Below are 15081 nucleotides of genomic sequence, written 5' to 3'. Positions count from 1 at the left end.
CTTCTACTGATGTACTAATTGTTCAGAACAAATCCTTGACTCTTTTTAATTTCTTTCCTTTCCATTTTTTTTTTTTTTCCCAGTCGTGGGGCTTGAACTCTGGGCTTGGGTGCTGTCCCTCAGCTCTTCAGCTCAAGGCTAGTGCTCTACCGCTTGAGCTACAGCTTCACTTCTGGCTTTTTTCTGCTTATGTGGTGCTGAGGAATCAAGCCCAGGGCCTCATGATGCAAGGCAAGCGCTCTACCACTGAGCCACCTTCCCAGCCCCGCTTTTGTTTTTCTTTTCCTCAACAGATAGACATTTGGCTATTTGACAAACTTGTACAAATTTTTGTTTAAACAAATGTTTTCCACTGTTCTTGGATTCTACCTGGGGATGGGATCCCCGGGCCATATGGTGAGTTTATGTTGAGCTTTTTTGAGGAACTGCCTAAATGTTTCTGTAAAGTCTATCATTTTATATTCCTGCAAGAATGTATGAAGGCCTGATTTCTGCAGTGTTCCCTGGTACTGGTTTTTTCTCTTTCTGATTATCATCGTCTGTATAGGGATGGATTGGCATCTCATGGTGGTCCTAATTTGTATTCCTAATAACGAATGATGTTGTGCATGTTTTCCTGTGCTTGCTGGACAGTGGTAGATGTTCTTTCAAGATGTATCTATGTTATGGCCTACTTCTTAGACCAATCACTTTGTTGTTGTTGAATTTATATATATAATACAGAAATATATATACTATATATAGCTTCTTTATATATTCTGGACACTATACCTTCATTGCATATAAAGGGTTTTTTTTTGGTTGGTCGAGGGGCTTGAACTCAGCCTGGGCACTGTCCCTGCGCTCTTCAGATCAAGGTGAGTGCTCTACCACTTGAGCCACAGTGCTACTTCCTGTTTTCTAGTGGTTTATTGGAGATAAGAGTCTCATGGACTTCCTACTTGGGCTGGCTTTGAACCGTGATCCTCAGATCTCAGCCTCCTGCGTAGCTAGGATGACAGGCGTGAGCCACTGGTGCCTGGCTCCAATAATATTTTTTTTTTAAGAAAAGCTTCATGGTGGGGTTCAAAACAGGCTGGCTTTGAACCACAATCCTCAGATCTCAGGCTCCAGAGTTCTAGAAACATCAGTGTGAACCAACAGTGCCCAGTGGTGGAGGTGATTCTTGAGATAGGATCTTTGTGCCGAGGCTGCCTGGACTCCAGTCCTCCTGTTTGTACTTCCCTGTGTTGCGGGGATTATGGGTGTGAACCACTGCACCCAGCCATCGGTTGAGGTGGAATCTCTCAAACTTTTTCCTTTGGGCTGGCTGTGAACTGTGAATTGATCTTCATCTCCGAAGTAGCTAGGATTACAGCCATGAGCCACTACACCCAGCCTCTGGCTGTTCTTAAAACTACTAAATTAACTGAAATCTAACAAGGAAGTTCTAGGACTTAATTTCTTGGAGCCATTTTCATAAAAACAAATTCTTGGAGAGCTTTGAAATTCACGTAGAATAGTATTTAAGCAGCTTAGTGTCCTCAAGTGTTTTATGCACCACAGAAGCCTGATCCTTCTGCCTGCATGTACAAGGAAAATTTCTTTGTTGTATGTGCATATATGGATATACATAGACATGCATTTTTATAGAAATAGTACAAGTGAACATTTGGTTTTAGAGCGGCAGGTTGATGGCGAGGGAGGAAGGAACCAATGGTGGAATTGAAAACAAAATGCTTTGGAAATGGAGCACCGGTGGCTCCAACCTCTAATCCCAGCTCTCAGGAGGCTGAAATCTGAGGATTGTGGTTCAAAGCCAGCCTCCTAGGCAGGAAGTTCTGTGAGCCTCTTATCTCCAATTAGTTCCCCCAAAAGCCAGGAGTGGCGCTGTCCCTCAAAGTGGTAGAGTGCTAGCCTTGAGCTAAAGAAGCCCAAGGACAGCACCCAGGCCCTGAGTTCAAGCCTCAGGACTGGCACAAAAAAAAGGAAAGAAAGAGAGGGAGGAAAGGAGGAAGGAAGGAAGGAAGGAAAGGAAGAAAAAGAGAAAAGAAAGGAAAGAAGGGAGGAAGGAAGGAAAGAAGGAAGAAAGAAAGAAAGAAAAAGAAAAAGATACAAAACCATTTAGGAAGTGAATTGAATTCCAGTTAGAATTTTTTTCCGATTGTGGTATATTTTACATCAAATTTACTATCTTAATGATTTTAGGTGTGCACTTAGTGTATTTGTGTTGTTGTGTAACCATCAGAATTTTTTTCAATTTGCACAACCAAAGCTTCATGCCATTAAACATTAACTTTATCTCCTCCCCTTCCCAACCCTGGCCACCCCTGTATACTGGTGAGATCTTGTCTGGTTTTGATAGGAGTGAGTAGGAACTTAGAGCCTTGTGCTTATTTTTGAGTTGGTGAGTCCTTCCGCCTTATGTTCCTATTATGTCTTGCTTATATTCAGGTAACTTATTTTCTGTGACATTTCCTGTGAGATTTATTTTCCCCAGATATGTGTGTGTGTGTGTGTGTTTGTGCACGTGCGCGCGTGCACGCGCGCCCGGGACTTGAACTCAGAGCCTGGGCTCTGTCTCTAATCTTTTTTGCTCAAGGCTAGCACTCTACCACTTGAACCACAGCTTCACTTCTGACTTTTGGTGGTTAATTGGAGATAAGAGTTTCATGGACTTTCCTGCCCAGGCTAGCTTTGAACTGTGATCCTTATATCCCAGCCTCCTGAGTAGCTACTAGTTCAGGTTGAGCCACCAATACCTAGTGACTTTTTTTTTTTGTCAGTCGTGGGGCTTGAACTCTGGCCTGGGCGCTGTCCCTCAGCTCTTCAGCTCAAGATGAGTGCTCTACCACTTGAGCTATAGCGCCACTTCTAGTTTTCTGGTGGTTAATTGGAGATAAGAGTCTCACGGACTTTTCCTGCCTGGGCTGGCTTTGAACAATGTGATCCTCAGATCTCAGTTACCTGAAAAGCTAGGATTACAGGCGTGAGCCACCAGTGCCCACATCACCTGGCGACTTTTGAGATTTTGTTGACTGGTAGGAGGTCACTGTCACGAGCTCACTTTTGGTCCTAATCATTTTCCATTGGTTTTCTTTGGGTGGCTTTCTGGTCTGTGGCTAATCTTCTTGATTATGTTGATAGCTCTTGGAGAGCCCTGGGGCTGCTTGATTTCTGACTTTAATGCAAGGCCTTCTGCTCCTTCTCTGATGTTAGAGAGACTTTCATGGTGCTCATCTTTTCATTGCTGCTTGAGGTCATCATCTCAGCCCTGGACGGTGAGGAACAAGCTGTGGGTGAACCATTTGTTTCTTGCTCACTGCACTGAGTGGGAACTAGGGGCTAGGCGAGGGTGGGGTGGGGGGTCTCTGTGATGCAGACACTGGGGCTTCAGATGAGCGATTTTGGCCAGGTGCCCTTGGCTCACGCTTGTAATCCTAGCTACTCAGGAGGCTGAGATCTGAGGATTGCAGTTCAAAGCCAGCCGTGGCAGGAAAGTCTGTGAGACACTTATCTCTAATAAACCACTCAGAAAACCAGAAGTTGAGCTGTGGCTCAAGTGGTAGAGCACTCGCCTTGAGCTGAAGAGCGCAGGGACAGTGCCCAAGCCCAGAGTTCAAGCCCCACGACTGACAAAAAAACAAAAACAAAAACAAACAAAAACCAGATGAGTGACTTTGGTAAGGGCTGAGTCGGTTCTGTGACTGGGTATTTCCTGCCTCTGAACAAAGACAGCTTGGTGTGAGGTCAGGGTGTCTTGGCTAGAGAATCGGCGGTTATTCATGGTTGATAGGCTAGGGAAAGTTTGGCATTTTGTGATGGGAACAGCATTCTTATTTTATTACACGTCTGCGGGGTGGTCCTGCTTTTGTCTTGGTTCATCCTGGATAAGAGGCCAGGATGGAGCATGTCTCTTGTTATTGTTCTATGAAGTTATTTATGCTATTTAATAAGATGGGCAAGGCTTTTTACTATAATGGACAGCAGTTTTGAGCGTGTCCCCGTATTCCTTATGGATCTGCTTCCTCCTTGCGGCGAACGGTGAGCATCTGTAAAATGCTCAGCCTGGGGTGGGGCTCAGGAGCCTCCGCTGAGACTCTGCGTGATGAGCAGGAGGTGGGCACAGGTAAAAAGAACTAGACGTGTATAAATCGAGTCCCGTCTGCGGAGGCAGACCCAAAGTATGACAGCATTGCCCTGAGAGTCTGAAGAGGAAAAGGTTCTTTTCATTTGTGCCTATAAACTACAAATTCAACCTTGCTATGGTCTGGAGTGAGTGAGTGAGTGTGTGTGTGTGTGTGTGTGTGTGTGTGTGTGTGTGTGTGTGTCCGTCCCACGGTTGATTGGTGCTGGAACCTTAAGAGGCAGGGCCTAACGAGAGGTAGTTAGATCCTTGGGAGAAGCTGAGGAATTTCTCCTACCATCTCAGTTAATTCCTCAGAAAATAAGTTGTAGCGAAGACCAAGGTTGACTCTGGTTGCTTTGATTTCTTGTCTCACACTTAACTACTGTGACATCTTCATCATGAGCTCTTCATGAGAAGCTGAACAATCTTGGACTCTCAGCCTCAAAAACTATGAGCTAAATAAATCTCTTATATACTGTCTCAACTCAAGTGCTTTGTTTTAGCAACAGATAGTGCACCCACTTTCATATAAGGCACATAACTCCTCCCTTCCCCCTCCCCTCCCCCCCACCCCTGCCCCCCCCCCCACACAGCCGAAGAACCCACATTCCTTTCAGAGGCAGGTGGGACAGTCACCGCATACCTTGCATAGCAGATCATGAAATAAGACCTTAAGAAGTTCAGAAGAGGGAAGGAGTGAGTGACATTGTCCAAAAAGAAATGTACTCGAGTGCCCAGGGCTGGGTACCCATGGCTTACACCTGTAATCCTAGCTATTCAGGAGGCTGAGATCTGGAGGATCACAGTTTGCAGCCAGCCTGGGCAGAAAAATCAATGAGACCCCATCTCCAAAATAAACAGTTAAACCATGGCTGGAGTTGTGGTTCCGATAGTAGAGTTCTAGCTGCGGAAGCAAGTCAAGTGAAAATGAGGCCCTAAATTCAAGCCTCAGTACCAAAGAATGTAATCTAGGGGTGAGGGTAAGATGGTATCGGGGCTACACTGTGTCATTGTTCCACTTATATGACATTCTGGAAAAGTCAGAGAAAACATTGTTTGCCAGGGGGTGGGTTGTGTGGAAGGGAGGACCAGTAGGGGAGGAAGGGGATTTCAAGGTGTGAAAGAATTCTTTAGGACCCTGGAGTGGTGGCACACAGGGTTACCGTCCCAACACCCACCGAATGCACACTCACCACCAGCCTCCTGTGAACTTGTGCTCTAGGGTGGCCTGCTGTGACAATGTAGTACGCTAGTGAAGGTGTGTTGGTTTTAAAGTGAGTGAGTACACACAAAGGATTAGGATGCTGTCAGGATAGAGAGGCGGCTATTGCTGATGGCCCAAGCACAGGGAGTTGGTTTCCATGTCATAGAATAGTTCAAGGTGGGTGTCGTGGTCAGCTGGTTGCACATGGTTACCTGGTGACTCAGCTTCCAATGGTTGCCCATCAGCTCCGCTCAGGAAGTGTGAAGAGGAGAACACGGATTTTGAAAGGTGTGGGGCAGGAAGAAAGGCACAGGACGAAAGACCTGTTGCTGTCTTGAATAAATCTGTAAGCAAGATGGCAAGGCTCTGGAGGGTGGGGCTTTGTAGCTCCTAGATCTGGAAAGTGATGGGGACAGATGGCCTGAGAAGGAGTCAGACTAGTCTGGGTTTGAATGCCAGGTATGGTAATTTCCAGTCTTTCAATCCTACTTTCAACGCAGGCACGCTAACGCTCGAGCTCCACAACCCGCCGCCCCCCCCCCCCCCCCATTACTGACCTTACTTGACTTCTCTAGCCTTAGTCTCTTCATTTGTAAAGTGAGACTGGAAGCCATTTAGCTTGCAGAAGATAATTTCCGAGAACATTCTTGGTGAACAGCAGCTGTTTCATAAATGATTTTTTTTCTTCTTCTCCTTATCTAAGGATCTTCAAGGTCATAAACAGAAGGAAAGCACTGTCCACGAAGTTGGGGGGTAACTGGCTATAGAATGCCTGGCCTCCAGAACACCTGGAGGCGGTGGTGGACGTGTGACGATTACCCTGTCAATTGTCACATCGTGGGCCAGCCGCTCTGAAACTCTCACTGGGAGGGGACAACGGTGCGGAGAGCAGGCCCCTCCTCTGCGGCCGGCGCTGCCCCTGCCCCACACGCCTGCTGTCCCCGGAGGAACGGACATCAGGGTTGCCTCGAGCTTCTGATTTTTCTAGAAGCCACAGAAGTGGCATTTTCACCTGAACTATGTGTTAAATGTTGGCTATACATTAACAACGAATTAAAAGCCGCATGTTGGTGGCTCACACCTAGCTACTAAGAGGCTAAGATCTGAGAATCACTGTTGAGAGTCACTGTTCAAAGAAAGTCCATGAGACTCTTATCTCCACTTACCCACCCAAAAGCCAGCAGTGGAGTGGTGACTCAAGCGGTAGAGTGCCCAGGCCCTGGGTGCAAAAGCTGAAGGACAGCTCCCAAGTCCTGAGTTCAGGCCCCACGCAGCGCGCGCGCACGCACGCGCACGCGCGCGCACACACACACACACACATTTAAATCACCGTATGGGTCAAACGAAAAGTGCCTCTGGGCTGACAGACTTGGTCCGCCAGTCTGATGGCACATAAGTGCGGCACCTCCGCATCTGTGCCCTTCGGAGCAGCCGCAGCCACACTGGCTGAATTTACATGACATAAAATAAAGAATTCTGTTCTGCAATTGCACTAGTCTTGTCTCAAGTGCCCTGTAGCCACATGGGGCCAATGACAACTTGTGTTGGACAGCACAAGTATAACATATTTCCCTCCTACTTGTGTGGGTGAGAGAGACACAGAGAGACACACACAGAGAGAGAGACAGAGACAGACAGACAGACAGACAGACAGACACACACACACACACACACACACACACACACACACAGACTGACCTTCAGGGCTTGAACTCAGAGCCTGTTCTGGGTACTGTCCCTGAGGTTTTTTGCTCAAGGCTAAGCACTCATCATTTGAGCTACGGCTCTACTTTTGGCTTTTTGCTGGCTAATTGGAGGCAAGATTCTCACAGACTTTCCTGCCTGGGCTGGCTTTGAACTGTGATCCTCAGATCTCAGGCTCCTGAACTAGGATCACAGGCGTGAGGCGCTGGCATCTGGCCAGGAAGAGCTTTTGCACAGCATTGCTCCCTGGATGCATCGGGATGAGAGGCGGGATGTGGCCACAGAGACTTCTTCCTTCCTTAGACACAGGCACTTTGTGGTGTTCTGTATGGGTTGGCTGATGAAGGGTTGTTACACCGTCCATTTATTGGGGGGGGCGGTCATAGGAACAACCTGTATAGTTTTCTCCAGTTTGGGATGCAGGTGGCTGAGATGTCTGGGCAATAATTCTGGTAAGTTGTGGAGATTTCAGTGTTGGACCAGCCTGGTTTGGTCTCTTGTATTCTGTGTGTGCAGGTGGAGTGTTCCATCGTAATGCTTTTGAGGCAGTGCTTTTGATCCTGACAGGACACGGTCTATCTTCAGCTCATCATTCTGCACCAGGACAGATACACAAGGAAGTTGGCTCTGCTGCAGATAGAGGGCTGGCACTTCAAACCACTTAGCTCTCTTCAGCCACAGGTCAGGCAGCGGGGGGCACTGGTGCTGGCTGGCTACGGGTGTGGGAACCCTCCCAGGGAACAGTTTTGGTACAGTCCTGGGATGAGAGTCCCAGAGTGGGCCATTCCAAGAAGCCCAAGTGGCCAGGCAGAGGTCAGGACTTGGTGCCAGCCCCACCAGCCCACGGGAGGCCTGCCTCTCTGTGGGAGGCCCATCCGTGCATGAGATCCCAGACCCTGGAATCAGAACCAGATGTCAGAGCCAGGGTTCCCACTCCCAAGAGGAAAGCTGGCAGCAGGAGCCGGGCAGAACCTGAGCTTTTTTTTTTTTAAATCAGTTGTGGGGCTTGAACTCAGGGCCTGGGCACTGTCCCTGAGCTCTTTTGTTCAAGGCTAGTGTGCAACCACTTTGACCCACAGTACCACTTCCGGAAAGTCTCACGGATTTTCCTTTCCAGGCCGGCTTTGAACCACATCCTCAGATCTCAGTCTCCTGAATAGGTAGGTTTATAGGTGTGAGCCACCAGCACTTAGTTGTTTTTTTTTTTTTTAATTTTTGCCAGTGCTGGGCCTTGAACTCAGGGCCTGGGCACTGTCCTGAGCTCTTTTGTTTAAGGCTAGCACTCTACCACTTGAGCCACATCTCCACTTCCTCAGTGATTCTCTACTTTTTCAGTGTCCCATGGACTTCCCTGCCTGAGCTGGCTTTGAACCGTGATCCTCAAATCTCAGCCTTCTGAGTAGGTAGAATGACACCCTTGAGCCACTAGCATCTGGCTCTAATTTATTACTGCTTTAAATTTCACTTTACTATTTTATTTTGTTTCTGGCAGTCCTAAGCATCAAGGTAGGACCTTGTCCCTGCTAGGAAATGTTGTACAGGTGCTGGAGATGGAGATTTACAGTGCTTAGTGCTATGTTTGGATCACAGTAAGTGTTTTATGTAGGTGAGCTCCCTCCTCCTGACCACGCAGCGATGTTTTAGCAGACAGGACTGTTACTGGTAGCAGACCAGTCAAATGATAGTGATATTTACTTTTGTGTTGTTCCCGCTGGGTAAAGAGCTGGTGACTGCTGTGCTTTGGGGAGGAAGATCTGGGTACTAGAAACCAAAGCTGAAATAGGCCAGGCGATTCTGATGGACAGGCAGGTTTGGGAACATGGTGGGGGGGGGGGGGTCATTTGCCAAACCCCTCTCCTAGTCCAGTCCAGGGCCTGCATGCACATACCTCATTGGTCAGCAGAGGGCGCACCTGAGCCAGGCCACCCAGAGCAAGGAGCTGCAGCTGAGACAGACCCTGGTCATCTGTGGTCATTCAGAATGGACTTAAGGTGTTGAAATGCTGGGGTCCTTTGCGTGGCGTCAGTGCTAACTGGAGACCAGAGGAGAAATCCCTGGCCCACGGGCTTCTGTGAAGTACACGCTTTGGGACAGGTGAGCCTCTTGTCTTCCCACACTGGGGACCTGATCTTCAGGATGCTTTCTCAGCGCTGATGGAGTGGTCTCTAGTCTGCCCCGTTCTCGCAAAGAAAGGCAGGTGCCTGGCTCAGAGGGCAGCAGTGCCAACTCTCTCTGGTCACCGCCCAAAGTGGGCAGGTGCCATTCTACCTGCCCGTCTGCCCCTCTGCAGTCTGTGCCCTTCGGGGTCACACTCACAAGAACACCACGATTACTGCTCAGATCCAGCCGCAGTGCCCTTTGTTCTTGGCAATGCAGAAGGGTTCTGGCCCCTCCTCCATGACCGCATTTGTCTCCCTCAGCTCTGGAGGCTGCAGCAGCCACGGACCTGCGGCCTTCTCTTCCTGGCCACGTCTCAGTTGGTCTGCCTGTCAGCACTTTCTGTGTTGGAGTTCCCCCCTTTCTGAGAGCAGAGCGCTTCCACAGAGCTCTGGGGCACCACAGAGCAGAACTGGTGACTCCAGGGGGAAGGGGAAACCGGGAACTGAGGTGCTAGGCTGAGGCAGAACTCATACTGGGCATTGCTGGGGAACTGAAAGTAGCCAGTCACCCCAGCGCCCCTCCTGCCCCAGCGCCCCTCCTGCCCCGTCACCTCCACTTCCCCGCAGGCTACATGAGGCAGACATCTTCAACTCCTGGCTGGTGTTAGCTCCTCCATCCACCTATGCATACAGCTTTTATTTATTTATTTGGTCAGTCGTGGGACTTGAACTCTGGGCCTTGGTGCTGATCCTGAGCTATTTTGCTCAAGGCTAGCAATCTACCTCTTTGAGCCACAGAGCCACTTCCAGTTTTTTGGTGGTTAATTGGAGAGGAGAATCTCACAGACTTTCCTGCCTGGCTGGCTTTGAACTGAGATTCTCAGATCTCAGCCTTCTGAGTAGCTAGGATTATAGGTGCGAGCCACTGGCACCTGGCTCACTTCTGGCTTTTTGATGTTTAGGTGGAGATAAGAGTCTCATGGACTTTCCTGTCCAGGTGGGCTTTGAACATGATGTTCAAGTCTCAGCTTCCTGAGTAGCTAGGGTTATAGGCATAAGACGTCGGTGCCTTGCCATACGCATCCTTTGTGACGCCCCCAGTCCTGCAGGGCTGTGTATAAGGATGAGAGATGAGTAGGCCTTTTTTTTTTTTTTTTTTTGTCCAGCATGGGGCTTGAACTCTGGGCCTGGGCGCTGTCCCTCAGCTCATCAGCTCAAGGCTAGCGCTCTACCACTTGAGCCACAGTGCCACTTGCGGTTTTCTGGTGATTTATTGGAGATAAGTGTCTCATAGACTTTCTTGCTTGGGCTTGCTTTGAACTGGGATCCTCAGATCTCCGCCTCCTGAGTAGCTAGGATTATAGGTGTGAGCCACCAGCGCCTAGCTGAGTAGGACTTTTGAGCGTTGTTATTCTCTGTGAGTTCAAGCCTTGAAAGGAAGGAAAACGGTGCTCAGTTAGCACAGCTGAGTGTGCGCTGTACAGGAGGGGGTACATGAGGGCAAATGAGACAGTATAGGCACACAGGAAGAATGGAACGAGAGTGGGAAGAGCACTGCTTCTGAGGCCGGTAGAGCCTTTGCATAGCATGCCCTGGGCTCAGCCCCACAGACCGATTTCAGAAATTAGTGCCAAGAAAGCACTCTAGGGACACATCGTGTGATTCTGGGGTCCATCTTGGGACTGGCTCTGTCAGTCACAACAGTTTTGTTAATGGAGGCAACCACACCCCGCACAGAAGACTAAGCCATATTACCACCAAGTCACAGAACTTCCCTACTGTTCTAAGGACTTAAGGCAGAGGAGTTGAGCTGTTCTGAAGGACACCACAGCCAGATGACAGTGTCAGTCTCTGAGTTGGGGATTTTTATTTTATTTTTCCATCAAAAGTCATGATGGGGCCAGGCATGGCTTATGGCTGTAATCCCAGCTACTCAGGAGGTGGAGGTAGGAGGATCACTACCCAAAGCTGGCCCAAGACCCTATCTGAAAAACCAACTGAAAGCAACAGGTTTTAGGGGCGTGGCTCAAGTTGGTAGAACACTTGCCTATTGAGCTGAGGCCTAGAGCTCAATCCGTAGGACTGCCAACAAAAGGAAACAACTGACCACGGTGGCAGTGCTGAGAGCCTTTTGTCCCTGTCATCTCAGTGCACAGACAACACCTGTTTGCACGTGTGGAGGACACCTGCTGTGGACCGGAGAGGGTATGGGCTACTGGAAGAAGAGGATTGGGAATCGCTCAGATATTAGGCATCACAATCTTGATGGAAAGGATCAGAAGCCATCAGGAGGAGTGTCACAACAAAGGGCAATGCGGAAAGGGGTGCTCAAGGAGTTAGAGGGGAGACTTTATGGACAGGTGATGTTTGCAAGGAAGTACCCTGGGGAAAGGAAGGGAGGGGAACAGAGCACACAGGAGAAGGTATGCTCTGAGGACCATGGAGGTTGGCTCTGAGGCCTTCTGTGTTTATACCAAAGGCACTGGGTGGGGACATGAAGCCACTTGACGGGCAGCCTGTGCCCGCACTGGTTCCACACTCCAAATGGCTGGGGAGTTGCTATCACCTTAACGTTCACACTTCAGACACCCGGCCTTGCCCTCTGCTGGCTGAAAAGTGTGGAGGCAGGGGCTTGGGAAGGGGTGTTCACAGCGCACAATCAGCCATCTTATTGCTATGGGCAGACAATTTCTTTTTAACACTCAGAAGTCACCCTGGAGAAGAGTCTGAATGTGTAATTTCACAGGAAATCTTCATTGAACGCTTTTCCCCCAGAGTGTAAAGAAAGATGTAGGGTAGACTGGGTGTACAGTTCTTGCCAAGCCCCTTGGAATTTTCTGCTTTGCATAGTTTGGTAAGTAGGGTAAGAAATGATGCAGATCACAAGCCAGGCACTGGTGGCTCACGCCTATAATCTTAGCTACTCAGGGGACTGAGATCTGAGGATCTAGGTTCAAAGCCAGTACAGGCTGAAAAACTCTGTGAGTCTCTTATCTCTAAATAACTAGCAAAAGGGGCTGGGAAGGTGGCTCAGTGGTAGAGTACAGTGCTTGCCTTGCATGCATGAGGCCCTGGGTTCGATTCCTCAGCACCATATAAGCAGAAAAAAAAATAACTAGCAAAAAACCAGAAGTGGAGCTGTAGCTCATGTGAAAGAGGACAGTGCCCAGGCTCTGAATTCAAGGCCCAGGACTGCACAAATATATACATACACACACAAATGCAGATCAGTGTTATTTCCTGGGGTTGACTGAAGTATATGGGCTCTTCCGTGTTGCAAGTGTTGTCTTAGGCTCCAGATCAGAAAAATCAACGTAAACCTAGCATTTCTGGACATTAATGTTAATTATCGTGGACTAAGAACCTCACATTAATGGCTGTAGAATTAAGATGATACAAATAAGACTTCTAAGAGCTCCTTGGAGCTTTTATTACAAAAGATGCCATGGCAAATTGGTAAATAACAGGATATATTTAAACTCATTAAGATCAAATGAATCAGGAACAGGAAAGTATAATAGACACAAATAATATAACTGTAGGCCATTTTGAACCTCATTACTTACCTGCCAAGGTGTTCTTTTCTTTTGATTGCATAGGATCTTCTCCCCTATACCCCCAGACTGCTGCCTGAAACCTGCAGCTGCTTTTCTCAGGTAGGAAAGCCAAGTATATGCTGAGACTTGAGAATCTAGTCATTGCTGGCAGACACCAAAAGCCAAGAACGTCAGCCCAGCTGTTCAGGGTGTCAGATGGTTTTGGGGGGGGGGCGGACACCCTTGATTTCTTTTTAAGATTCACAGCTAAGTGGAATACATTTACCAGGGAAGCTTGCTGTAAGCCCCACAGTCCTCTTCTGGGACTTCAGAATGAGAAATAGGAATGAAAGGTGAGGTGTGCACCTGTCCTGACTCTAGAACCAACAAGGGCCACCGTGGCCTGGTGCAAGAAAAGATGCTGTGATATAAAACCCAGGCGGCTGCAGGATGAGCTCTGTTTATCTGGCTTCTATTTGCTGAGTAGGTGCGAGCCGGTTAAACGCAGTTTTCCCCTCTCCAAGGCTGCCTGACGGCCTAGAGGACACAGGGGTTTGTAGGGACGTCTGGGAGCTCCACAAGCCCAGCTGCACCTGTCCAGATGTTCCCTCTCCGGGAGGGGAGGTCAGCCAGGCCAAAGCCGAGGGCGGCTCTGCTCGGGCCCAGAGGCTAGGCCCTAGGGGCTCTGGAAGAGTGGGTGTCCGGGGGGCTTCCTCTGACTTAGTTTCCCCTTCCGTGGGGGTCTTAGCTCTCCTTCCCCTGACAGCCCCTTTCTGCCCTTCCAGCCCCGCAGGGCCTCGGCGCTGGGGTTCCAGCAGCTTCCCCGGCAGATCGGCAAGTGCGGGCGGCTGCGCCCCCAGCCCCCCCGGTGGGCGTGGCCGCCCCGGACCCCAAGTTCCCGGTGGCCGGCAGGCACAAAGGCGGCGTCAGGGCGGGGCCCGCTGCGAGGGCTGCGGCCTGCCCGACTGCGCCCTGCCCTCCGCCTGGGCGGCCTTGGCCCGGGGACCAGCTGCGGGGCCCCGGCCGCGGGCCCCGCCCTTGCAGCCTCGCCCGGGGCCCGCATCCGCCCCGCCGCGAGAGCCCCGGAGCCCGCAGCCGCCCGCGTGCAGCTCCAGGGTCGGGCTGGGGGTGGGCGTGGCCCGCGAGGCCCCGCCCCCGCCCCTCCACGCGCCCCCCGCCCGGGCCGCGCGGCGCCGGCCGGCGGTGCGGTCGCGCGCTCGCCGCCAGCGAAGCCATTGGCTCGGCGGAGTCACCCCACGCGGGGCCGCCGCGGCGGCTTCCTCGGATTGGCGCGCGCGCGCGCGGGCGGGCGGGCGTGTGCGGGCCGCCCGGCCTTGAACCGAAGCCCCTCCGTCTCGGGCTGCGCCCCCTCCCCACGCCCCGAACGACGACCCCGCCATTGTCCTTGTGTTGCGCATGCTGCCTCCGGGACGCCGCTCCCAATTCCCCCCTTTCCCGTCCCCCCCTCCCGCAGTCTCGGCCCAAAGAAAGGGCGCGAAAGGCGCGCGCCCCGCGCGGGCGCACGCACCGACCGCCGCCCTCCGCCGCACACTGCAGCATTTCGCGCTCTGGCGCCGCGCCCGCCCCTCCGGCCTCATTTGCATATCCCACGATCGTGGCCAATCAGGGAGCGTCTCTCCCGAAGCGGATGGCTTTTGCCTGAGAGGAAAGGGAGTGGCTGGCGGCGCATGCGCCGCGGTGGCAGCCTGGAACCGAGGCTTTTATTGCTGTAGTTTATTTCCACCCCCTTCCCTCCCGTTCTCTCTCTCCCTCCCTCTCTCTCTTTTTCCGCCCTAGCTAGGGCTGTGTTGGAGGAGAGGAAGAAAGGGAGCCCGCGGGCTGCGTTTGTCCCTGACGCTCTGAGCTCTGCGAGCCGCCAGGCCGGCCCTGCACACACACAATCCGAGCCTCTCCGGCAATCGCGTTTGCTCCTTGAGGCTGCCCTCTGCAAATTAATTTTTTTTTCCCAGGAGAGACATGTCTTATCAGGGGAAGAAAAACATCCCACGCATCACGGTGAGTTCCGGGGCGCGGGGAGCCCGCGCGGGCCCGCAGCCTTGCGGGGCTCCGGACAGCTAACGATCTTGCCTTTTGTGATTTTTGGGAACCCGACTTTCGTTTCATCTTCCTCCTTTCCTTTTCTATTCTGTGCGTTGCCAAGGAAGCCGGTGAGGGCGGCGGCAGCGCCCCCCCCCCCCCGCGGGGCGCCGGTGTGCGGGGAGCGGGGCTCGGGGCTGGGGGCGGCCGCATCCGCGCGCCCGGCCCGCGGCGCCCTTTCATTGTGGCGGGCGCGGGGGATGCTGCGCCCAGGCCAATGGATGCCCGCTGGAGCGTGCGCGGCGCGGGCTCCGACCCCGGGCCGACGGGGAGGACGGGGTCCTGCGCCCGGTCTTCCGCCCCCACCCGGCAGGGCTTCCCGGAGCCGCCTCC

General features: G+C 51.5%; 1 protein-coding gene across 2 annotated transcripts in view; it reads left to right on the top strand.

The window, feature by feature from the left end:
* Nucleotides 1-15081, top strand: part of Dpysl2 (dihydropyrimidinase like 2) — a 78498-nt gene that overhangs the window by 10212 nt on the left and 53205 nt on the right. Inside the window, exon 1 of one of the 2 annotated variants that reach the window (XM_042697840.1) lies at nucleotides 14344-14667. The exons of the other annotated variant lie outside the window; for it this stretch is intronic. Within the exon in view, the coding sequence (XP_042553774.1) occupies nucleotides 14629-14667 (39 nt within the window). The 5' untranslated portion in view covers nucleotides 14344-14628. Of the gene's footprint in view, nucleotides 1-14343; nucleotides 14668-15081 lie in introns of those variants that run through there. 2 annotated transcript variants of the gene reach the window in all.

This window comes from Dipodomys spectabilis, unplaced genomic scaffold (genome assembly GCF_019054845.1).
Source record: "Dipodomys spectabilis isolate Male_0828 unplaced genomic scaffold, ASM1905484v1 ptg000229l, whole genome shotgun sequence".
NCBI lineage: Eukaryota > Metazoa > Chordata > Mammalia > Rodentia > Heteromyidae > Dipodomys > Dipodomys spectabilis.
This window is presented reverse-complemented; position numbering and strand designations above follow the sequence as displayed.